General features: G+C 36.2%; 1 protein-coding gene across 5 annotated transcripts; it reads right to left on the bottom strand.

Annotated features, from left to right (window-relative positions):
• Positions 1-5580: 5580 nt before the first annotated feature.
• On the bottom strand, positions 5581-21585 carry LOC127126704 (histidinol-phosphate aminotransferase, chloroplastic). 5 transcript variants are annotated; one of them, XM_051055692.1, is made up of 10 exons: positions 21467-21585; positions 21013-21219; positions 20343-20426; positions 19603-19757; positions 19394-19491; positions 19181-19289; positions 18684-18841; positions 18453-18595; positions 18065-18205; positions 5581-5924 (listed from the first exon to the last, which is right to left on the bottom strand). In XM_051055692.1, exons 2-10 carry the CDS (start codon positions 21211-21213, stop codon positions 5793-5795), a joined length of 1221 nt encoding a protein of 406 aa, XP_050911649.1. In that variant the 5' UTR covers positions 21214-21219; positions 21467-21585; the 3' UTR covers positions 5581-5792. The 5 variants fall into 5 exon arrangements, with proteins under 5 accessions (XP_050911649.1, XP_050911670.1, XP_050911642.1 ...); XM_051055713.1 differs by having other exon boundaries at positions 21013-21162; positions 21467-21486; XM_051055685.1 differs by lacking the exon at positions 21467-21585 and adding an exon at positions 21325-21458.
• Positions 21586-26954: the final 5369 nt, after the last annotated feature.

The following is a 26954-nucleotide window of genomic DNA, read 5'->3' as shown; positions in this document are numbered from 1 at the left end:
TTCGCCAGCATAGAGGGTTAACATGGCCAACTCCCCTAAGTTTTTATCCCCATTTTTCTACTTTTATCTCCCCTTCATTAAGGACATGAAAGTTCTTTTTTCCTTTCTATCCTTTCTAACTGGAAGTTATGGGGGTGCTTAGCGTCGCGTCTTCTCAGCTGGTACCCAACAGTTGAGGTTTTGTTATGGTATTCAAGATTGTATGTCGGGGATTTGAGGTGCCTTTTACTGTAAGGATGTTCTTCTCGTTCTATGCTACTAGATCTTCAAAAGGGGATTGGGTAACTTTATATGCCCTTTTAGGAAAGGCTTTGTTCAAACCCTATTCCAATCATTACAAGAACTTGAGAGACAAATTTGTACGAGAGAAAAGGCGATAGGGTTCCCATGTTGTTGTAGAGAAAGATGGAGACCTTATCTTCCCTTTGTCTTAGACATACAACCTTGTGGTGATCGTCGGGTATGACTATAAGTACCTTACATTTGGAAATGCCAAGTTAGTTTGCCTCCTGGAGAAGTTTAATGTCATGGAGTCTTCTATAGTGATTGAGTGGTGGAGAGAGGGTGGAGACTCCCTCGAGGAATACCTGAGTAAGCTTGGATATTTATACACATTTATAGGTATTCTTGGACGCCATTTCACCTTTATTTATTTTCTTCTATATCAAATGGCTAATATTTCTTTAGAGGTGCAGAAGAAAAGATAGGATAAAATCAGGCAGCAGATAAGGACACTGATAACCCTCACAACTATCCTGAGTGCATGATTCTTAAGGGGACAAAAATGAGGGTTGAAGGCCATTCTTCTGAATCACCAAGCACCCAAACCCATAAACATGAGGGGGATTCTTCCCTGGCTGTTGGGGGCGGAGTTGCTTTTCCTTCCCTAGAGGAGGTGGACCTCTATAAGTATTTTGAGGGCGAGGTTCCTCCCATCAAGTCTTCTTTGTGGAGTGACTATGGTTTTGACGTTGTTAGGTTTACTTGCTCCGACCTCCTCTTCTATGAAGGGTTTCATAGCAACTATAAGGCTCTCAACACCAAGTTATCCCCCAAGTCATTTGATGTGAAGGATAATCACTTGTTAAAGGGGTGATGTTGGAATGTGTCGATAAGGAGAAGCAAGACCATGTCAAGAATGAGCTTAGAGTAAAGCTCAAGCATAATGAGAAGAGTTACGCCAAGAGCCAAGAGTTGTTGGGGTTCTTGCAAATAGACAAAGATTTCTGGGAGACTAAGTTAGGTAAGATGGAGACCAAATCCAAGGAGTTTTCCACCTTAGAGGAGACCTTGAAGTCATCTTTAGAAGCCTTCCTTCTCTCAAAGAAGGAATTGGAAGGTAAGGTGTCAGAGCTTAAGGATGACTTGGTGGAAAACTATGATACCTATTTCGGGCATGCAGAGAAACAAGTATCTTTCTTCTAACATACACTAGACATGAGCATGTTGGATATCTTCAAGTTTATCCATGATGGTCAGCTGGTGGATGAGGAGGAGGTGTCCCTTTCATAGCACTTAGGATCTCCCTCAATTGTAGGCGCTTAAGATGGTCCTGATGGTGACACGAAGAGGGAAGAAGAACCGGCGACTCATCACCTTTAAGAAGTATATGTGGAGGAGGTAATCCAGGAGGATGGACAATAAGTGGATTTCTTATTTCTGTTTCCTTAGCCCTTTATGGATTTTCTGTATTTTTGCCTTTGTGGGGATTTTGTAAAAACATGAATTGTTGCGCCTTTTAGATATCTTTGTTTTAATTGTCTTACTTTTATTATCGTTCTTCTAGTGCGATTTGATTGTTCTTTAGGTGACTTTGTATAATCGCTTAGGAGCTTTGTTTGGGCCCTTCATTGTTATTCCCCTATAAGGAAACACAAATATCTTGTGAATATTCGTGTATCTTACCGCCTCAAAAGGTGGTGAAGATTCCTCCATGAGGATCCAGCTTGTTTGATCGCCTCAAAGAATGGCAATGATCTCTCATAGGGATCCGACATGATTGATCGCCTAAAATTCGGCAAGGATCCCTCATAAGGATCCAACATTTCTTATTGCCCTGGGGTGACAAGGATTCCTCCGTGAGGATCCAGCATATTTTATCGCCTCAAAGGGAATCAAGGATTCTTCATAGGGATACAACATTTTATTTCGCCTCTAAGAGAGGTTTCCTCAAGTTTCTTGCAACGAAAAAATGGAGACGGCAATGTAAATAATTGAAAATAACAAAATGAGGAGCCTCATTAAAAACCATTGCTCCCCTCTTGAAGCACAAGGGAAAATAGTGTTTCCCTAGAAAAAACAACTTATCCTTACAAAATCCAGAGATATAATACTCGCCTATATCAATAATAACAACCAAATAAACAACGGTAAAAAAAAGAGTGCTTCTGGAGCTTTCTCGTTAAGGCTTCATTATCCTATCTTATCGCCCTTCTGAGGAGGAGCCTTTTCATCTTTTGGAGCTGCTTATGGTGGCTTAACTCTATCGGCCACGCTTTTGATGTTCACGCCTAGATTTTAGACTCTCTTCAGCTTTAGACTCTCCACATAGCATTTCTTGGCGATTTCTTGGTCTCCTTGGATGACTTCAACTTGCTCGTTAGAGAGCAGGTATTCTGTTCACAAATATGAAGTAGACAAAATGGTGCCTAATTGATTAAAAGTTGGTCGCCATGTGATTATATTATCATAAGAGGGGGTGTCTATCACCAAATACCTGACCTTGATCTGCTTGGCTTGTTCCCTCACTCCGAATGTGGTCTTCAGCGTTATGTAACATTTCACTTATTTTTATTCCCTAAAAAACCCAACCAACAACTCATTCAAAGCTTTTAGGTCATTTGGGTCGAGGTGAAGCCTCTCAAATGCATCATGGTAGAGAATGTATACAGGGTTTCCTTGATCTACCAAGACCCTTCTAATTTCCCAATCATCATATCTCACTAGGGGTGGAAAAAGATGTCGGACTCGTCGGATATGCCTGTTTTTCCTGCACTTTAGTGCAGGACGAGACAAGTGTTTGGACCCTCGCCCTCTAACATAATTTTTGCATTTTTAGGCTTAAAATAAGCATTGTATGCGGGCCTAGATTTTGGGCATGCACCCTCGATAATGTATGTCTCGTCCCGCCCAATTTTTTGTGGGGTTTTGTGGGGTGGGTCTAAACGAGGCGAGCGTGCCCGCTTGCCATCCATACATCTCACTGTGATGACATGGGGTCATCATTATGGGGATGGGCACCTTCCACATCCTTTTCTGAAAAGCGGTCTCGAATTCTAGTACCTTGATCTCAACTTTTTTTGACTCCTGGTAGCTGGAGATGGAAGCTAGTGGTAGCCCATGAACCATCGTGGGGTTACATCTCTAAAAGTTCAAAAAAAAACTTGCATTTCAGATAATCAGATTCTCTGATAATGGCCATTTGTATGCTGATGAAGGTGACGTTCTCGTAAGGGTTGCTACGTCCATCAAAGTTCACCAATTAGGGAGGCTTAAAACCTTCGAGAACAAGTAACTCACATATCTCGTGTGAGAGAGGGTGGGGATCTAGCATCTTCATCTCCTCTATGAGGGTAACCTTCTGCTAGCGTTGTTGAATATTTAGTATGTTGTCTTCCGGAATTTGATTCTGGTGACATAGCTCATTCATGGCGGCGCGCATCTTTGCTATGGCGTTAGGATCGTTGCTACCTTTAGTATCTTCTTGTGTGGGAGATTTTTCCCTTCTAAGAACCATGATTTCGGACAGTTAGGGATATGAGTGGAAACTTTGATGACTACCAAAGCGGTGGAATAATGGAAGGTGTGGACATGTCTATTTTACAATAGTCTTGTAATGAGTGTCATTATACTTGTTAAAATTACAAATGTGTGGCACCCCTATGCTGGAAGGGGTGGGTAGAGGCTTTTAGTGTTTGTGGTGGTTTATGGCAAGCTCACGGTGGTGAGAGGCCCTATTTTGATGTGTTTTTTGTGAGGTGAGAGTCAACTCTCAAGGGTTATAATCTATGTATTTCGGGGGTATTTCTTGGTGAGTTCAGAATATATTTTCTTAACTCTAAGGTTGAGATATTTATAGAGGTCTGTGAGTCTAGATTTAGGGACTTCTAAAAAATAATAATTGTTCCACCTTGACTAAAAAATAGTTAAATTTCTAAAAGTTAAAGAAGCAAATTGAAAAGAAATCAAACATGTATTTTGATCTAATTATAAATAGGTAGGTATATCTTAGTGAGTTACCTATTAAGAATTTAATTTTTTTTTAAGTAATACTACCTTCGTCTTTTATTATAAATTGATTTGAAAAAATATTGTGTATCATAATATAAGTTGTTTTATAATATCAATAAATTATTAATATTATTTTTTCTATTATATTCTTAAATTTTTATTTTTATTTTTTTTAATATATTTTTTAATACATGTAAAAAGTTAAAAATGACTTATAATAAAAATGGAAGGAACAGTTTTTTTTTAGATTTTATTTTATCAACTTTTCAATTAAATCAGACAACCCCTCATTTTTTACATAAAAAATTGAACAAAATTATCCCTCTTTCTCTCGCACAAAAAATTTGATACATTTTTAATGGAACTTTTAAAAAACCAAGTAAAATTGTGTTAATTCTGGATATTAAAAAAAAATCTAGTAATTCATATATAAAAATGAAGTTAACACTTCCGAGTTCACATTCTATGGATCGGTAAAAAAGCAAAATTAACACTATTTGATCGATAGTTTTTTGCGTTTTTCGGATATTTGAGAAAAAATATATAAAATCATAATTTGTGTTTCAAAAATCTATATTAAATATTTAAAAATGTGATATTCAAAATTTCGTAATCATTCGAAATGTGATATTTAACCCAGAATTTCGTAAAAATCTGATATTCAAAATTTTGAAAAACCAACAAAAAAAAATTAAAAATTCGAACACTTTTATTAAAAAATATTTCAATAAAATTATACATAGTGGGAGGTGTCAGACAAAAAAGTGTGCCAGAACAAATTCTCCATAACTATCCTATTCCAAGAGTTCAAACCCTAGCCCATTTGGGGTTGCTCTTCATTAGAAAAATTTCAAGCATTCTCCACAAAAAGCTATGTTTTCTAAGTGTTTATTTTTTGATTTCTCACCTGTAATGTTTTAATAAAGATAATTTATTAAATAAGAAAATAAAAAAAAGATAGATGACACAAAATCTAATACATCAAAAAGTAAGCAAAATTAATAGACATATTTGATTTATTTCTTTAAAAAAATGAAAAAATATAAACAGGAAATGAATTTCATTACATGTCATAATCAACAAAAAAAAAAATCAGCATTAATTAATTTATCTAAAATGAACCTTTGTATTTGACCTGCATCATTGAATAACCAATATATCATATATTTGATATATATGTAGATCATACAGACCAGTTCAGTTATTTAATAAATTTAAAAAGTATTCTTTTATTTTTAACAAAACAGATGATCAGACACAATCTCTTCCACATTTTATTTTCAATCATAATTTTTTTTCCGTTTAACTTTCCTCCTAATTTAATTTCTTTGTAAAAAACAAGGAACTAACTTATGCCTGAATCAACCACCTTAAAATACATGATACAAATGTTACTTACAACTTCAAATTAGGTTCATCCATGTTGTGTATCTGAGATGAACTCATTATTGTCTACATAACATAAACTAGCTCAACTTCTCATAATACATTTTCCTCTAGTTTTGAATGTTATGTAAGAGAATCTCTTTGTATGATCGATCGATCACAGTGAAATTTTTCTCCTACAATAGTCTGTTGAGGCCGTTCATAAGCGCGTCCGTGTGTTCAGGCTTCCCAACCGATACTCGAACGTAGCCTTTCAGCTCTTTACTGCTGTAATGACGAATCATCACGCCCATTGCTGCAAGATCATCCTGTGTTCACACAAAAAAAAATAACGTCTTTTGAATTGGAAAAGAATGCATACACAAAACACTAAGTACAGAGAAGTGAGAAATTGTAGGTTCAATGTCACCTCAACTTTTTAGCATCTGAAATGTACTTACGTGACAATGATGCTAAATTTTCAAACAAAACAATTTTGTACTATTGTCTATCAGAATCTCTGAAGCGAATACTTTCAAAATGGAGACCTACTAATACCGATACGCACCCGTACCAGAATCTGTGAAGCTCGGATACGTTTAAAATGGTGACGTACTAGTACTGGATACGCACCCATACCAGATGCAGGTATCATACTAGTAAAACTTTTTCTTTTAATTATTTTATATTTGAAAGAAATTTATGATTTTCTAATATATTAATATAATATATTTATTATATGTATTTTAGAATATTTGTTATGGTAATCTAACACAATTTTTCATTATTTAAATTTTTATTGTAATGTTTTGTTGTAAATTGAACAATTTAATTCTCTACTAATATATTTTATTTGACAAATTCTTATTTTTTATTGACGTACTTGTACATTAATTTTTATTAAAATATTGTATCATATACCGGTACCGGTACCCGTACCCGCGCCGGATACCATACAAGTGTATATGATCATAGATCAGGATTTTTTGGAAATAACATCGCTCTTAAAATTTTGTATGATTCCATGAGTCAAGTGGCAACTTTGCTTGATTAAACTCAGTAAACTCGTAGGAAATTTAATAAATATTAATTGATTATTTCCATCTTACTTTTCACATTCTTAGATATTGTTGTATATTTGTAACTCTATTTTATGTTTATTTTAATATATGGTTCACTCTTTGTTATTAAAAAAAATCAATTCATTTTCTTATGATAATTTTATATTGTCCTTGTTAATTTTTAATTTAGCTGGACGTTGAAAAGTAAGGCGGTTAGACCAGATAATATACCTTGAAGTGAGGTATTGAGTGGTTCACCCAACTCTTTATTAAAATTACAAGAACATAAAAAATATCGCATGAATAAAAAAGAAGCATTGTAGTTCCAAACTATAAGAACAAGGAGGATATACAAACTTGTACAAATTATAGAGAGATTAAACTCATGAGTCATCATATCATGAAGTTTAGGAAAAAGTGATTGAACAGAATAAGAAAAGAGACTCAAGTCGCTAAAAATCAATTAGGGTTTTATGCCCGAAAGGTCGACCATGGAAGCGATCTATCTACTACGACTGTGATGGAGCAGTATTGGATGGACCAACAAGATTTGCACTTAATTTTTATTGAATAATGTGCCTAGAGAGATTTTGTAGAAGGCCCTAGAGACGAAAGGGGTTAGGATTGTCAATAAAGAATACTTATTGTTGTGATTTTGTTATTATTACAATTTATGTTAGTTGCTGAATATATGTTAGGTTGTCTTTAATTGTATAGAAATTATAGGAATTAGAATATTTGTATCTTTAATATTGTTTATGACTGATGTGTTATATATGGAGAGTATCATATCAATGAAAAGAAAACAAAATAGAAATTCTGACATGGTATCAGCAGGTTATCGATCAAACCTGTTTTTTTCTTCGTTGATAATGTGTTCTCTTCGACAATCTTGTTGTCGTTTTTTTTTTTGGATTTGGCTCTTGTTTTGTTTTGGGTGACTCTTGTTTTGGTCCTCTTCTATGCACTGGTTTTTTTTCGTCGCTGTTTCTTGCTTTTGGGTTGGTTTCATGGCTTTTGAAAAAGAAAGAGAACTTTTGTGTTCGATTTACTGGGAAAAATTATCCTTCATGGGCATTTGAATTTGAAATGTATTTGAAAGGGAAAGGAATGTATGGTCATCTCAATGGACTTCGAAGGCTCCAACCGAGAAGGTTGCGTTAGATACATGGGAAACAAAGGATGCGCAAATTATTTCTTGGATCCTTGCCTCCATTGAACCTCAAATGGTTAATAATTTGCGTTCCTTCTCGACTGTTAAAGCCATATGGGATTACCTAAAGGTTATATACGATCAGAATAATGCAGCGTAACGCTTTCAACTTCAACTAGATATTGCAAATTATCGACAAGGCACTCTATCCATTCAAGATTAATACTCTGATTTTCTAAATCTATGGGTTGAACACTCTGAGATCTTACATGATGATGTTCCTAAATTATCCCTTGCAATTGTTCAAAAGATTTAGAAAGTCAGCAAACGCGGTCAGTTTCTTATGAAACTTCGCGTAGAATTTGATGTGGCTTGTGCAGCTTTGCTGAACCACAATCCAATCTCTGATTTAGAAGTTTGTGTAGGGGAACTTTTTCGTGAATAGCAGCGCCTACTCACCCAAAACAGCATGTCACATGATTAGAGTAATCTTGAAGCTCTCACAGTCGTCTATTCAACTCAAAATACAGCCTACAGACGCGACACGCAGCGTGTCCGGTGTTATAACTGAATTTCATTTCTGTAATAACTAAGTTTCATTGATTGAGAATAGTTACAAACTAACACATGTTGCCTTATATAGTGCAACCTAGGAAAACCTACTATAGCAGGTAAAGACTATCCAAACTGACAGATAATAGGAAAACCTTGATGAATGGACCAATGATGTGTGACAGAAATGTTGAAGATAACTCTGATTGTAATAGGCTTCACAACAGGAGAAAAAGTTTCAGCAAAGTCCAATTCATGCCTCTGATGAACCCTTTAGTAACTAGTCTGGCCTTGTATCGGTAGACAGAGCCATCAGGGTTCTCCTTGACCTTAAAAACCTATTTACAACCAATAACATTTTATGAGGAGGTAAGGAAACAAGGGTCGTTGTTTCTTTGTAAAGCATCAAACTCTTGCATAGTTGCTTTCCACTACAGATCAGCAAGGGCTTGCTTTATGGACTTAGGTTCACAATGTGCAGTAAGAACTCTGGGTTCAAGTCTTAGCTAAATGAAACCTGACTTAGCCCCGGTTTATATGTTGTGCAGATTCACATGCCTATTAAGTACAGGGATGGCCTTAGGAGGAATAGGTGTCCCAATATCAATTGAGAAGTCAGGAGAAGGTTGATCAGAAGTAGTACTGGATTGGCTTGAGGAGGCACTTGAGGGAACACTGGCTAAGACAGACAAAGAAGAAGAAGAAGAAGAAGAAGACTCAGGTGAGGAGTGACCTGAGAATTTTGTTACAGGAGCAGAGGATTCGGAGCGAGACTAAGAGACATTTAGATTAAACTGTGTGTTGAATAACACAGCGGAAGATGAATTATATAGGAAAAAAAAAACTTATCATAGTATTAATTACATAGATATCCTACTTTATTCTAAATATACTAAGGAATATTCTAGGAAATATTCTCTTCCTATATATATATATATATAATATATATATATATATATATATATAATATATATATATATATAGATATATATATATATATATATATAATATAGATATATATATAATATATATATATATATATATATATATATATATTATATATATATATATATATATATATATTATATATATATATATATATTATATATATATATATATATATATATATATATTATATATATATATAATATATATATATATATATATATATATATATATCAACACTCCCCCTCAAGGCTGAGCATATAAGTCAAATGCACCAAGCTTGTTACATATATAGTTGGTTATGGGGTTTCGCAGGGATTTTGTAAACACATATGTCAATTGATCATTAGAGTTGACAAAGCTTGTGACGATGTCGCCTGACTCGATCTTCTCTTTGACAAAGTGACAGTCTATCTCAATATGTTTGGTCCTCTCATGGAAGACTGGATTTGAATCAATGTACAATGCAGCTTGATTATCACAAATAAGTGTCATTGGTCTTACTTCTTCAATTTGAAGTTCCTTGAGTAACTGTTTTAACCAAATAAGTTCACATGTTGTCATTGTCATGGCTCTATACTCTGCCTCGGCACTTGATCTTGCAACTACATTTTACTTCTTACTATTCCAGGATATAAGGTTTCCTCCAACAAATACACAATACCCAGAGATGGATTCTCTATCAATGGATGATCCTGTCCAATCAGCATCGGAGTATTCAATTATCTGAGTATGTCCTTTATCTTCATACAAAGACCTTTTCCTGGAGCACATTTGATATATCTCAAAATTCGGATAATAGTTTCCATGTGTTCCTGATAATGGAAATTTAAGAACTGCCTTACCATATTAACTGCAAAAGAAATGTTCGGACGAGTGACTGTGAGATAATTCAACTTTCCAACTAATCTCCTATATCTTCCTGGGTCAGACAGGGGCTCGCCTTGATTGGATAGTAGTTTGACACTTAGATCCATAGGAGTATCAGCTGGTTTAGCATTCAACAATCATGTTTCTTCCAAAATATCCATAGCATATTTCCGCTGAGAAATCAACAAACCATCTTTAGATTTGCCCACCTTAATTTCCAAGAAGTAGCGGAGTTTACCAAGATCTTTTGTCTAAAACTGATTCGAGAGATGTTTTACTTGGAGTATTCCCTGCTGATCACTACTGGTTATGACAATATCATTTACATACACATTAAGATAGATACACCTTTGGGCTGAATGACAATAAAAAAAAACAGAATGGTCAGCTTCACTATGGAGATTGTACTACAGTGCTGAATCTGCAAAATCAAGCTCTCGGAGATTGTTTAAGACCACAAAGAGACCTGAGTAGCCTACAAACCATATTCGATGACTCTCCCTGAACAACAACCCAGGTGGTTGCTCCATATATACTTCCTCTTCAAGATCAGCATGTAAAAGGCATTTTTGATGTCAAGATGAAGAGGTCAATGTCGAGTGGCTGCAATGGCTAGAAGAAGTCTGACAAATGCCATCTTGGTTATATGCGAGAAGGTATCACTATAATCCCACCCAAAAATCTAAGTGTATCTTTTGACCTTAAAACGAGCTTTAAAACGGTCGATCTTACCATCTGATCCAACCTTCACTGTATAAAGCCAACGACAACCTACTAAAGATTTCCCAGGGGTAAAGGAACCAGTTCCCAAATACCACTACTTTGAAGATGACACATTTCATCAATCATTGTTTGCCTCCACTCAGGGTGAGATAATGTTTCACCTAGAGTTTTAGGAATAGAAACAGAAGACAAAGAAGACAAACAAGTATACTGCAAAGGAGAAAGACGATGATAACATAAATCAATATAATATGGATAAGGATTTCGTGTTTGACGTATACATTTTCAAAGGACAATCGAAATATCAGACTTGGGTTGCAGGATCGAATCCGGTGATGGCGAATGCGTCGGAGGAGTATTTTCCTGAAGGGGTTCCGGAGTTACTTGACTGGACTCGAAATATGGAACAGACTCAAAGTAAGTAACATCGACGGATACGAAGTATCGTTGTAGAGTATGTGAATAGCAACGATAACCCTTCTGGGATCAGTGATAACCAAGAAAGACACACTTGAGTAATCGAGCTGATAGTTTATCAAATCCAAGGGAGAGATTGTGTACAAAACATGTTGATCCGAAGAGGAATTAGATGAAAGTGAGAGTTTGGAAAGGACAGATGAGGGCATTCAATTTATAAGGTAACATGTCGTGAGCATAACATCTCTCTAAAATCGAAGAGGAACATTACCATGGAGAAGTAGGGTCCGAGTGGTTTCTACGATATATCAACTTTTGCGTTCGGCTACCCCATTTTGTTGAGGTGTATGAGGGCAAGATGTTTGGTGCAGAATACAATTGGATGACATAAAAGTTTGAAATTATTGGATAAATATTCACGTTCATTGTCCCTTCTTATGGTACGAATAGACAAACCAAATTAGATTGTTATTTTCCGATAAAATTATTCAAAATTAGAAAACAATTCAGATATGTTCTTCATTAAAAATAGCCACGTGCAACTTGAAAAATCATCAATGAAAGTTACAAAATACCTAGACTCAAAGGTAGATACACCAAACATCAGAGTGAACTAAAGCAAAAGCGGACGCATCCCATTTATTAACTCGATCAGGAAATTGACTAATAGTATGTGTAACACCCCGATAAAATATGATAATTATTTAATTTAAGTTAATAGTATATTTATTAATTTAATTAAATAATTGGAATATTATTTGGATTATTATTATTGGAATATATATAAAGGGTTCCATTTGGTAAAAAGGGTTTTTCACGTGAAAAGGAAGAAGCGACTGAAAAGTGGAGAAAGGGAGAAAAGAGGAAGAACAAGAGAACAAGGGTTGAAGAAGGAAAAGCTTGAAGCTAAAGGATTGCCGGATTAACTCAGGTAAGGGGGGTTTATCGTCGTTTAATGGGTATTATGGGTTAACATGTAATGGGTAGTAATAAGCCGTTGAATTGACCCTAATTAGGATGATGAGTGCTGAAAAATTGTGATGAATAAGTTATGTTAAAGCTGTAATTGAATCTATAATTGGGTGAGTTGTGATTTTCCGAACGTGTAGCTTTTTACGGAATTGGAATCGGAGGTCCGGAAGTCCTCCAACGGCGGAAAATGCGGAGAATTCTGCATTCTGCTTCGTGTTAGCGCAGGAACAGCTTTCTGTCTTGCGTTAACCGGTTAACCCGGGGTGTTAACCGGTTAACACTGTTATGAATTGTGAAATATTGCTGTCTGTCTTGCGTTAACCGGTTAACCCAGGGCGTTAACCGGTTAACACTGTTAAAATGTGCCAGGAAGCGTGTTCTGTGTTGCGTTAACCGGTTAACCCAGGGCGTTAACCGGTTAACACTGTTTGAAAAGTAGAAAAACTGATATTTTAAATATTGTGAACAATTGATGATTGGCCTATATTGGTGTATGATATAGGAGGGATCAATTTCCCGTTGTTTGAGCAGTGTAGGTATTAGTAGAATGTGCTAATACTGTGATTGATTATGTGGCGTGACATAATATGATTCTGTGATAATTGTATTGATGATGTATGATGGTGTGCATAATGTTGTGAATATATCTATTATGTATGCTATGGTGAATGAACTGTTTATGGCTTAGAGTGTGAGCATATGTCCATTGTGGATTGTTGATGGTTGCATGCTAGGTGATTTAGTGTGCATAATATGGCCTTTATGGTGGTAGCTAATTCCCATGGTGAGGAATTAGTGAGTGAATTATTGTGGATTGTTGCTGATGTTTGCATGCTAGGTGATTTAGCGTGCATAGCATAGCCCTTGGGGTGGTAGCTAATTCCCATGGTGAGGAATTAGTGATGTGAGTCACTATGTCTCAAATGAGTGGGACTAGTGAGCTTGGTAGCCGTATCTGGATTTGATCGGTGAGGTTGAACTATATGTTCACGAATAGTCGGTACCGCATGCATGGAGTCTTATTGCATAATATATGTATGGCGTATAATATGAATGGATGTATTCCAATATTATACGTGTGTTTTGTGTTGTGTTGTGTTGAGTATGATTATGAGTTGATGTTGTCGTTGCTGAATGTGTGATATGATTAGGGTGATGAAATGTGTTAATTTACTTAGCATTACATGATATTTTATAATGCTTATTATATCGATTGAGGAACTCACCCTTACAACTATGTTTCAGGTAACGAGCAGTGATTGAGTAGAAGCTAGTGCTTGGAGTCTAGTGTAGTTCCTTAGTGGGTCATGCTCTGGTAGATGTAACATCGGGACGGGATGTTTACTTTGTTTTCAATTGTGGTTGTTGAACAAGTTTTACATGTAATGTGTTACATGTTTTGTTCATTGTTGGATTTTATTCCGCTGCGTATTGTGCAATGTTTTATTTTGATAAATAAATGAGTATGACCAGTTATTTGGAAAATGGTGTGAAGTGTCAAGTGTGACACCCTTAAATTGCATATCTACTCTGATTTATATTTTGTTGAATTAATTAATTATTGGGGTATTTAGAAGGGTGTTACAGTATGTTTCCCAAACTGACAAGACTCGCAATGTAAAGTGGATAATTTAGATAAACCTTAATGACCTAACTGCGCATGTATAGTGAATGGAGAATTTGTGGTGGAGCATGTGGTAGATGACGTAGAGAAGTAGTTGAGACCTTGAGACTCACATCCAACGCCAATCGTCTGTCCCGAAGTCCGATTCTGCAAGGTAACATTACTGTTAATAAAGGTGATAGAACAATTACGGGACCGTGTTGAACGACTGACTGACAACAAATTAAATGGGCAATTAGATACTATAGGACAGAAGTAACAAAGAGAGATGGTGGAATTTGAACAGTGACAATCTCTTGAAATCGGATTTGAGAATCATTTGCAGCAGTTATACTAGGTAAGAAATCAGAGGTAGAGAGGGAAGAGAAAAGACTTTTATTACCGGTAACATGATCAGACGCACCAAAATCGAGGACCCAAGAACCAAGAGGAGATGATTGAGAGAAGCAAACAGATGAATTGTCAGTGTGGGCAACCGAAGTCATGGCACCAGAGTTCTGATTTGACCCCACCTGAGAAAATCCTCATAGCTTGGCGTAGAATTCTGAAGAGAAGGTGAAGTCTACAGAGTGTCTGGGTGATCGATTTGAGCTGCATTTACCTGGCGTGGAGGTTTGCAATGCAACTTCTAGAAACGGTCAATAGTATGCCCAAGCTGGTTACAATGGTCGCACTTGGGACGAGGTTTGGAGTTGGATGATCCTCCCAGAATTAGTGTCTGCCATGGATTGGACAACAAAAAACGGAGTGAAATCGGGGCTATTTGAACTGGAGCACCGTTTTTCGTGAGTCAGAAAGTAAAATGGAGGCCGAATCTAGAACGGGTGGAGAGAGGCGGGTTGACCGGCGAAAATGGTCGGAATCGGCTGACGGACGCGCTGTCGCGCGCGGGAAAGCGGCGGCGCGTGAGACCCACACGCAGGGAGAAGAGCGACGCATGGGGCCACGTGCGTGGGTGGCTGACGGCGGGAAAAAGAGCGACGGTCGTATCAGAAGGGCGGTGAGTTGGATGGTGGGTCGGTTTTCCGGAACGTCGCCGAACGTTTGTCGGAACAATAACGGCGGCTGTGGCAGCAGGGTGGTTACCAAAGTGATAACACAGTTTGCAAAAAAAAAATTCACCGGAAGATAGTGGGTCAACCAGATAAAGCACGGCGAAGAAAGAATTACCTCTTAGTAGACTGATACCATATTGAAATAAGCGAGACTAAAAGACATTTAGATTAAACCGTGTTGAATAGCACAGCGGAAGATGAATTATCTGCGTTGCATAGGTACGGGTACTGGTACGGAGTACGGCAATTTTAGAAAAACTAAGGTACGGGTACGTTAGTATAATTTTTTCAAATACAATTATAAAAATAACAAAGGAGATATATTATTTAAATAACAACAAAACATTAAAATTACAAAACAATTTATTTAAAAAAAAAATTAATATCTGCGCAATAACATAAAAAAATCACACTTAAAAAGTATCCAAAAATCATGAAATCATAGCTAAATATCAATATTTTTCTCTCCAATATCATTAAAAAGAGCGGCTTCTAGTTCAGGTTCATCGAGAGAAAGACTAACAATTTCAAAAATATCAACTACATCAAATAGGTCTCATTCATCTCCACCAATATCTCACATTTTTGTTGTTCATTATAAACCTTAATATGAGATGATAGAGATTTGTATGACCAATAACTAAATCCCCAACCCTCTTTGGATTGAGCCTATTCCTTTTCAATGAGTAAATAAACCTAATTGTGCTCCAATCTCTCTCCACAGAAGATGAAGAACTTGGTTGTGAAAGAACTTTTTTATTTATAAATAGAATAATTAATCTAATTTTTACTTAGTAAAAAAAGTCCAAATTATACCATTCGAAAAAAAATTAAAAAAGTTAGGTACGTGATACTAAATGTGTACAGATTTGTGTACCAACTTAAAAAATAAATAAATAAATAAATTGGTACGGCTTCGGTGCATACCGTACGAGTATCGGTACCCAGTGTGTACCCGGTACTGGTACTTTATCTAAAATAACGTACAGCACAGTGAATTATATATGAAAAAAATATATATCGGAGTATTAATTACATAGATATTCTACTCTATTCTAGAATATACTAAGGAATATTCTAGGAAATATTCTCTTCATATATATATATATATATATATATATATATATATATATATATATATATATATATATATATATATATATATATATATATATATATATATTTGGAAATTTCAATAAGAGGAATGACTAGCAGACCCAAGAGGAACAGCAGACTCAGTGGAGACATCAGGAGGAAGAAAAGTATAGTATAGGATATGGAACTTTGAGAGGAAGAGATAACAAGAGGACTAAAAGTAAAAAGTAAATTATTATTGCAAGATGAAGTTCAAAAGTATAGTATAGACTTTGAGAGGAAGAGATAACAAGAGGACTAAAAGTTAAAAGCAAATTATTATTGCAAGACCAAGTTCAGAGGCAAAGTAATGTGTTATGGCCCATACTACTTGTGAACTCTTATAGTTGAAACACTTGTTACAAGAGTTGAAATTTGGTCTAATGGAACTTTTGTATAATAATCAGTTGCCATTGTATCTATCTTCAAATCCAGTTTTTCATGAGAGAACTAAACAAACACACAAAAGCTGATTGCCATGTTATCAGAGAAAAGATCCTTTCTAGCATAATTAAAACCTCTTCAGTGAGTTCAAATGATCAGATATTTTAAACAAACACACAAAAGCTGATTGCCATGTTATCAGAGAAAAGATCCTTTCTAGCATAATTAAAACCTCTTCAGTGAGCTCAAATGATCAGATATTTTAAACAAACACACAAAAGCTGATTGCCATGTTATCAGAGAAAAGATCCTTTCTAGCATAATTAAAACCTCTTCAGTGAGCTCAAATGATCAGATATTTTAGCAAATCTCTATGGGTACCTCGCATTAATTACATATGTAACAAGTTGGATATATATATATATATATATATATATATATATATATATATATATATATATATATATATATATATATATATATTATATATATATATATATATATATATATATATATATATATATATATAAAGATTGTCAAGATCGGGATATTGCATAAAATCGGGAGGGGATAGTAAGATCCTAAAGCATAAGAACGTAACTAAGATTGAAAAATCCTACCCGATTATTTTTGTAAGATCGGGAGGGGGTAGCAAGATCGTAAAACATAAGACCTTAAAAAAATTTAGTAAGATATAACTAAAACGAAAAATAATACTATATATTTGAAGTTTCTTTACATGATATATATTTGGGTAATGCTAACTTGTGTCTGGGCACAAGTTAAGAGATAAATAAAGTAAAAAAATCTTGGAAATTGTGCGGTCAATTTAATACAAGTTTTTAATTAATGATTTTATTATTTTTTTCAATAAAAAAATTCTATTTGTGGGTTTTTTAACTTGTGTCCCAAGGGCACAAGTTAGCATTACCCTATATATTTTGGTAGGCAAGTGTATTTGTGAGAAAATAGCCTATGCCGAATCGTAATTGTTGCGCCTCGATATCTTGTCATCCTTCTCGGATTGTAATGGTGGTGATCAGAAAACGTTTAATTGTGGCCAGAACTAGCCAAGATCGCATATAATCAAGAGTTTTACGATTTTTTTCACACTTTGACTACAACACACAATTCTAAAATCTAATGATATAGATTGTGATTATGACAAACTTGTATATATGCTCCAGCTTGAAGAGAGTGTTGAATATTCTCTATTTATTAGGCTTGATATAGCTTAAAATTCTCTATTTTATTAGAATTGATATAGTTTCATTATTTTCTATTTTTTTTCTTTCTCGAGAGATTCTTTCTTGTATATAAATTGACACAACCTCATTGTGTGGAATATAAGAAAATCATTCTATGTTATTCAATATCTATTCAGATATATATTATTTTAATGAGTTAAACTCGTACAACAGAACAAGTCCACGAGTTGATTTCAGATATGCAAAACGAATGTACATAAAGTAACTCTTGATTTGGGAGAGATAGATGTGATGATTTAAAAGAACATATTCAAGTTTCTCAATAGTGAATAAACAAGTATGAATATGTGAAGATATGAAAATGAATGTACCTTTAACTTCTTTGCATCAAATCCAGATGTAACCTCACAAAGAATGAAATTAGAATGGCTTGGAAATGGCCTAAGGAATGGAACTGCCTTCAAAAGCTCAAAAAGCCTCCCTCTTTCTTTCACCAAAGCATCTTTCACATTCTGTATATTAAAACTTTTTAAATTTGGCCATTTGATTTGCGTTACGAATAATAAATAATATGCAATAATCATCTTGTTCTTGACACAATTTGCATTAGAGTTTAATTCTAATACGCTACGAGTATAAAAGCTTTTCCATTGTCAGCAAATCACAACCAATCGTATATGTAATCTTTACGTTGATGGTGCATATGAATTAGTATACATGTGCAAACTTATAGATATATATAAGACGAAGAAGAAAAACCTCTAGATAGGTAGGATTTTCCAGTGCTGCGCATGCAGAAACTTCGGCTGCAACGGATACATTATAAGGTTGCTTTGCTCTCCAAAGATACTTAATTAAACTTAAAGGAAAAGCTCCATATCCCACACGAAGTCCAGCTAAACCTGAAAATTTATCGGTTGACATTAGGACGAGGAATCCTAACCATGTTAAATACGCAGAATGGCAGGGAAATGAAAGTATAAGCATTACCAGCTCTTTTGCTGAATGTTCGAAGAATAATGAGATTCTCATGTTTCTTCACCCAACTCATCTTTGATTCAATTTGTGAAAACTCGATGTATGCTTCATCCAGCACCACCAGTATGGGAAGCTCGAGTATCTTTAAGAGATCGTTGTCATTAATTACACTGTTGTGAAATTGTTATATCCATATACTTGATCAGAAGCTAACAGAAGAGAAACACGAATTACAAGGAAAATAGTAAGCGCTAAATTTGTCGAATTTTGTTATCCCACTGAACACTTTTACAAAAGCTATTAGTATAACCGATAGCGGAATGTGGCCGAAGGCCAAAAGTCTGCCATAAAAACATGCAATTGTGGAATATGGCGTCACTGCCATGACGGGCATTCCTTCATAAGTTGGCTTGCTGTTTGTCAAAAAATCCGCCGCTATTCCATTTAATAATAACAATGTTTCTAAGTATGTGATAAAGATGCTGAAAAAAGAGATTTTTGAAAGTTACCTCCCATCTGGATTGTTAGGAGATGTTAAAAATATGCATTTGGGCTTCTCTTGTTCAACAACCTCGATTATGCGTTCGACATTCAAGCTGAAGTCTGGCTTCCTTGGAACTACGGTATAAATAATAACGAAAAATATGAAATTGATAACAGAACCAAAGACATCTAAGAGGAGATTCGGAACAACGATAAAAAGTTGAAAATGTTATTCTTACCTTTGATGACGAGTGCTCCGTTAACTGCGGCATCAAATTCATACATTGTGAAAGTTGGAGGGCAGTCGACGATCTTGTCACCAGGATCAAGCACACAACTGAAAATGAGAATGAGTTGTCAACTTGTCATAGCTAGCTATGCAAAATATTAACAAAAAGAGACGGAAAAAATTGAAGCCTACGAAAACACAAAATGAAATGCTACTAACCGCATGATCAAATCAATAAGCTCGTCGGCACCACATCCTACAAGAATATACTCAGATTCAAGGCCTGAATCTTGAGCGAGAGCTTCACGCAACCGGCGGCTCTCTGGATCTGGATAGACATATGGGAATCGTATTGACCCTAGGGCTTCCATTACCTGTCAAACCTCCAATAGTCAACTCGAGAGACGGTAAAGTTAAACATAACCAAGAGAAGAGTTTAAAAACATAAATAAATTGGAAGATGAAAGAGCAATGAAAAACAGAGAAAATATAGTTAGACACACAAATTTGACATCAATTTCAATAACAAATTAGATGGTTAACGAAGTTCAAATATGTGGAAACGCATTTCAGTGGACTGTTAATGAATATATGAAGGTGTCAGATATCAACTGAACACAATAACAATAATTTTCAAGTGTATATTTGAACACAAACAAATCATGGTTAATAAATATCATGTACATTTGAACATAATTACATTTAAAATTGCGATCAATTGTGTTCTATGGATGGTTAATGAGTAGCAACACCTTGTTATATTCATTTACATTTACTAAACATGATTAACCACGTATCTGAACTATGTTAACAATCTAATTTGTTACTGAAATTCGATGTAAAATGTGTATCAAAATAACACAACTCTAAAACAATGAGCTTTTCAATTTAGACATTATACTACTAGTTAATAATAGTTCACTAGTGAGAGGAAAATAGCAACAACAAAAAAAGCTCACCTCTGGAGGAGGGCCGTAAGGATTCTCATTAGCATCTAACTTGACAATATCCTCCGGCTTTCGCCCAAGACGGGAAGATAAAACCTGAAACATAAACTCTCTTCTTCTTTTGTTACTAAACTACATTACACTTACACCGACACTAACATAGACACCAATACCAGATACACACACAGACGCATTGAAGTAGCTATCAAACAGCTACTTCAACTCTGACATAGACACGGATACCACACTCACACCAACGCATTGAAGTAGCTATCAAACTACTACTTCAACTTCAACTCTAACACAGACACGGATACCAAACTCACGCTAACGCATTGAAGCTATCAAACTTCTATTTCAACTCTGACACAGACACGGATACCAGACTCACACTAAAGCATTGAAGTAGCTATCAAACTTCTACTTCAACTCTGACACAGACACGGATACCAGACTCACACTAAAGCATTGAAGTAGCTATCAAACTACTACTTCAACTTCAACACACAGACATGGATACCAGACACACACAGACTTATGGACACCAATAGTAATATAAGATATTAAATCAATTGAATGTAAACATATCTTCTAGTGTGGTGTCAGTCCAACCCCAGACACCTAGAAGCTAGTATGAAAAGTGTGGGTGCTACAAAACGGAATTGAGTTTGAGGAGACAAACCTCAAAAGGCAAAATGGGTTGATAAGGAGCCAATTTCCTAAGATGCTGTCTGATAAAGGAGTCACCAGTAACCTGAAGCGGACCACTGTTGACTTGTTCAACAGGAATGGTTGAAGCCATGGTCAGAAATTTCCTTCGATTCACTTGATGCTGCAAATTGGAGCAGAAAATGGATGAATTTTGAAAATGAATCACACCCATTAAGACCTGAATAACAAATAGAACAACAAGAGAAAGTGAATCAAAATGTTCCAATTAAGAATGGCATTTCAGACAACATGAATTTCCCAGAAACAGAAGAGAAGGAGGTACGAGGGCTGTGTTATGTCGTGTCGTGTCGTGTTTGGTAGCCGCCGCCGCCGCCGTAGGAAAAATGGAAAGATTTTAAATTAAAAAAAAAATTTTAATATAAATAACTAACAAATTCGAAAATACAGAGAGATCAGAGACTCACGGGGATGTTAAAATTAAAAGCACTTTTTTGTTGACAAATTTTATGATTTTTTGTAAAGAATGTTTTGTTTGATAGATGAAGATATTTTGGTCAATTTATTTCTTTTGCAAAGTTTTAAGTGAGTTTAATGTAAGTAAAATAATTGGCTTCATTTAGAGATATAGGACCCGTTTGTTTTGACTTTTTTTTAAAATAATTTTTATAGTATTACATATTTTAGTGTAAAAAAAAAGAAACTTTTTATAAAAGTTTCAAATGAAGATTTTTTTATAAAAATAACTCAGTTTTTCAAGGAAATTCTCAAAATACCCCTGGTTTCAAAAAAAATCTCAAAATATTCCACTTTTAGGAGGAGTCTCCAATTGAATTGGCGACTCCTCTTAAAACTTGAATGGAGGCGCCAATTAGATTGGCTAGAGCAGGTGCCCTAGCCAATCCAATTGGCGCCTATGTGTAGGTTTTAAGAGGAGTCGCCAATTCAATTGGAGACTCCTCCTAAAATGCATTTTTTGTCTTATAAATAGATGCGTTGTGTGATCAATTGTTCCACATCTCATATAATCATTTGGCTATAATGTTTGGTGTTCGTCGCCGATACGGAAAGGTGATTTATGCGAGAGACAAACCTCAAATGCCGATGCTGTTTTGGAACATCACCATGTTCGATCAACTGAAGAGGGAGCTGGTTCGTTGGTTAGATGGGAAAATACCATAAGGGGAAAAATCAAAAGTATTGAGAGACTTGACAGTATCTTTGGTTGGGTGCGAATGAAGACTGATAAGGATGTTAGGGAAATGATGTTCGATCGAGACGACATCAATTTGATTATTGTAATCAGTTAGAAATATTTATGTTTTCAGATGTTTTGTACTGATGTTTGTTGTGAACCTCGTTGTAACAAGAACTTAATGATATATAATGATTGAATATTACAGAAATACAATGTTACAAAAAGCTTAAGACCTAGATGATGCTCCTCGATTGGGACAGTTGTTCTTGTTGTGTCCTGGTTGACGACAGATACTACATAATCTTATCATTTTATCTGTGGAATCCATCTCTGTTCTAATACGTGTGCTGTTTTGCCTTCCTTTCTTCTTTCTACACATCTCGTCATTGTGCCAAACAATATCTCCTTCATATGGAGGCCAGTAATCCTCCATTGGTAGTACTGAGAAGCTTTGAGTATATACATTCATGATGGTGTTGGCCTTGTACACATCAGATAAATGGTTGTAAGCGTCTTGACGAGTATAAGCGCATGCTGCTATGACATGGGAGCAAGGTATGCGGAAGGCCTGGAATTTTCCACAATCGCACCAACTTCTGTTTAGTCTAACAGCGTAGGCTAAATTTGGTCTCCCCTCGTTGTTGCCCATTGTTTCCTGGACGCTGAAATTTTGTCTATGACGGTCAAAGACTGTTACAGCGTGTGTGCTAGCTTTGATGCTCTCCTCTTTCATGACCTTCATGCAACACTCACTGAATATTTGCCCGAACATTAACACTGCACTCCATCTTTCACCTTTGGTTGCGAACATAGAAGCCAACCTATAATAGGTTGATCTTACCAAGGCGGTTATCGGCAGATTTCGAATTCCTTTGAAAACCCCATTCATGCATTCCACAATGTTTGTTGTCATGTGGCCCCATCGACAACCTCTGTCAAATGCCCTTGTCCACTGCTCTACTGGTATGTTATTTATCCATCTCCCTGCGTCTTCATTAGACAGTCTAATTTCATCACGATAATATTGAAATGACGGTTGAGTTAAAGCATACCCAGCATTCACCACCTTCTTGCGAAGATTCTTATCTTTTATAGCACGCATGAAGTTTTGTGCAATGTGTCTAATACAGTAGACATGTGTAAAAGGAGGATCATGCCATCCGTTGTCATGGTTATTGTAGGCACTCTCAATGGCAGCATATCTATCAAAAATCAAACAGAGATTGGCTTGTGGAGCCACATGCGTTCTGAGATGTCGAAGAAAGAAACCCCATCCACTAGCCGTTTCACCTTCAACAAGAGCAAAGGCAATGGGAAAGACATTGTTGTTGTCGTCATGTGCAACCGCCATGAGCAAAGTACCCTTGTATTTTCCGTATAACCAAGTGCCATCAATTTGAATAATAGGTTTGCAGAATGCGAAACCTTTGGTGCATGGGTCAAATGCCCAAAAGAGACGGTGAAATATTTTATTACCTGTAGCACAGGTTCCGTCTGGCATCATTGCTGGCACTGTCTCCATAATTGCCACAGTTCCTGGGACATATGTTTTTAGTGCCCATAAAAACCGTGGCAATTCCTTGAATGGATCCTCCAAGTTGCCGAAAACCTGTTCAACCGCCTTTGTCCTCGCAATCCATGCTTTCTTGTAAGATGGAGTATAATTATATGTTGTTCTGATATGGGATATAATTATACTCACCTTCACTGATGGGTCTTTATTAACCAACGGCAGAATGTCCTAACATATCAAAGTTGCGTTTAGTTTACGGTGATCTTGTTCAACGTTAGTTGCAATGCAACTGTGCGGTGGGTCTATTGAAGCGATCTCCCAAGAGTCGTTTTTCTTCTTGTAAGACGTAGCCAAACGAAACTTACAAAGCATGTTACGATATTCGATAACATACCTTCTAGAATCAGTGCGTTTCATTGTAAAGTCAGCAGAGTTGTTCATGTGGAATTTTTTGATTGCCATAACACATTCTTCTTTGGTACGAAACATGTCTCCCACCTTTAATTCGCCTTCTGATCTCGGATACGGATTATAGAAAACACTGTTGGATGTCTCATCATCGTGAAGATCCATATTTGTCATATGTTGAGGCGGATTGTAGACATGACTAGGAGGTATTAGTGGTGGTTGATCATCATCTTCATCGTCGTTGTTCAGCATGTAATCAACCTGTATCTCAGTCTCCTCTTCTTCTTCATCAACAACGTCCACTTCTGCTTCTGCTTCTGGGTTGAGTTCATCTGACCATTGTGGATCATCTTCACCAGCTTCATCCTGATCGGTTAGTTGAGACTGTTGAGATGGTATACATGATTGAAGAGTAATGTACAACTCGATACAGTTGCAGCCTGAATGTTCATGACTAACAAACATGTATTCAACATCTTCATCGTCTCGTACCTTTAGGGGGAAATACTTGCATTGACCATTCTCAAAAAATATTGGATTTTGATATGTGATCTTTGACACAATACCCGATCCTATAAAGGATTTATTCTTTTTTTCAAATGCAAGAAGGTTGCATTTCTCTTGATTGTGATTCTAATGGTATCAGTGTTTCGAAAACAAAAACCATGTAGCTCAGACTCAAATGTTTCACCGTTGCAGTGAACGTTGACACTGTATAATAATGAAGATGACATTGTGCAGATGAAAACAATTTTCTTACTGCAGATGAATGTGAGTGAAGTGTCTTGGATGTTGATAGTAAGACACTTAAATAGATTAGTGAGGTGTCTCACATGCTAGCTAGTTCGGAGTGACGTGTCGGACATGCAAGATAGTCTGAGATGACGTGTCGGACATGCAAGCTAGTCTGAGATGATGTGTCAGACATGCAAGATAGTCTGAGATGATGTGTCAACCATGCAAGCTATCAAGAAGTGACTTGTTCAGCATGCAGGAGACAATACAGCCACATGTCAAACATGCAGACACACACTCCAAATGGATTGGCGCCTCCACTTATTCCTTGTACATGGTCGCCGATTCAAGTGGAGACACCATGCATTCAGACCTCGAAACCAAGCATTCAGACCTAGGTCTTGCATGCATGTCCCTATGGAGGCGCCAATTTGAATGGCGACCCCTCTTAAAGCTTGTACATGGTTGCCAATTCATATGGAGACACCATGCAAGCACAACTTTTCATGCTCCCATCCATTTGCCTATAAATACATTCACTCCATCAACACTTCTTCCACACCATCACTCTCACTACTTCCTCTACAATACTTCTTTTACAATTTCATCTTTAACAACATCTTCTAGTTTCATCTACACCAACCCCCCAACAAAATGTCTTTACTCACAATGGGCGAAGCACATCGAGGAACGGTTGCAAACATCGCAACATATGTAAGTTTTTTCTTTTGTTAACTTTTTATCTTTCATCTTCACCAACCCCATTTTATTTTGACATACCAACTTAGTCAAGTGTTTTATTCTTTCTTTTATAGGATGTATCAAGGTTTCGAACTCGGGTCCACGAATATGTCCATATGGACCCGATGATTCAACCTTATGTTGAACTCGCCTGTTTTGGTCATATTAGCAAGATTTTGTCTTGGTCTATAGATAACAAATTCATTCTAGCCTTATGCGAAAGATGGAGACCAGAGACACACACATTTTGGTTCCCAACCGGTGAGTGTACCGTAACGTTAGAAGACGTATACATGCTTTTAGGACTACCAATTGAAGGCAAGGCTGTTAATGGTAAGACCAACTATGAAAATTCAATTTGCATGGAGCTCTTAGACACTGATTTGTTAGATGATAATGCTAGAGGTCAAGGTATACTACTCTCACGCTAAAGTCATATTATAATAGTTTATACTTAGATGAGCATTCTACCGAAGATGCTCGAATAATAAAAACTAGGTATTAAATTATGTTGTTAATAGGATCCTTTTTATTTCCCGAAGGTAGTGGTTCTAGCATGCATATTATGTACTTACCTCTACTTAGACATATAGATAGAATAGGAAGTTACAGTTGGGGATTTGCTTGTCTAGCCTATCTCTATAGCTCGTTGTGCAAAAACTCCCACAAAGATACATCTACATTTTCTGGATGTGCTATTTTGCTACAAGCATGGGGTTGGTCAAGACTACCGTCTCTAGCACCGGTCAATAACAACCATTTCACTTTTCCATATGCACAAAAGTAAGTTGTTTAAATTGTTATATCTTTACTTACTTCCTTAAAGTTTATTACCTCAAACTAATTTTTTTTAACTTTTTGGTGTAGATGGTCGGCACATGGTATGAGTTACAACAGATGTCCGAGACATTGTATTACTCGGTATCGCAACCTGTTGGATCTCCTTCGACCGACAGACGTAAGCAAAATAACTTAATTATTTCGTTATATTTTGTTAACTTTTTCTACATTCATTATAATCCTATCTTCTTTGACATTTCAGTTCATTTGGCGTCCATACCTTAATTTGGATCATGACCATGAGGTCAACGCTGAAGACGCAGCCGTATGGACAGCATGCACACCGATAATACGGTTCACAACTATGGAGATGCATAACACCGATCGTGTGAAGCTGCAGTTCGTTATGGTCCAGAATATCCCAGATCCCCTAGCTAGCCTAGGAGAATGGCATCTGCGTAAAGTAAACGACCAATGGAACTTCAACCCATGGCAAAACTTTGCAAGATCGGAGTGTCGCAAGTGGAAGCACCGTCATGACCATGTCTTAACTGACGCAGTCATGCCAACTGAGGTAAAA

This window comes from Lathyrus oleraceus, chromosome 1 (assembly GCF_024323335.1).
Source record: "Lathyrus oleraceus cultivar Zhongwan6 chromosome 1, CAAS_Psat_ZW6_1.0, whole genome shotgun sequence".
NCBI classification, from domain to species: Eukaryota; Viridiplantae; Streptophyta; class Magnoliopsida; order Fabales; family Fabaceae; genus Lathyrus; species Lathyrus oleraceus.
Note: the sequence above shows the minus strand (reverse complement) of the source record. Positions and strands in the feature narration are given on the sequence as shown.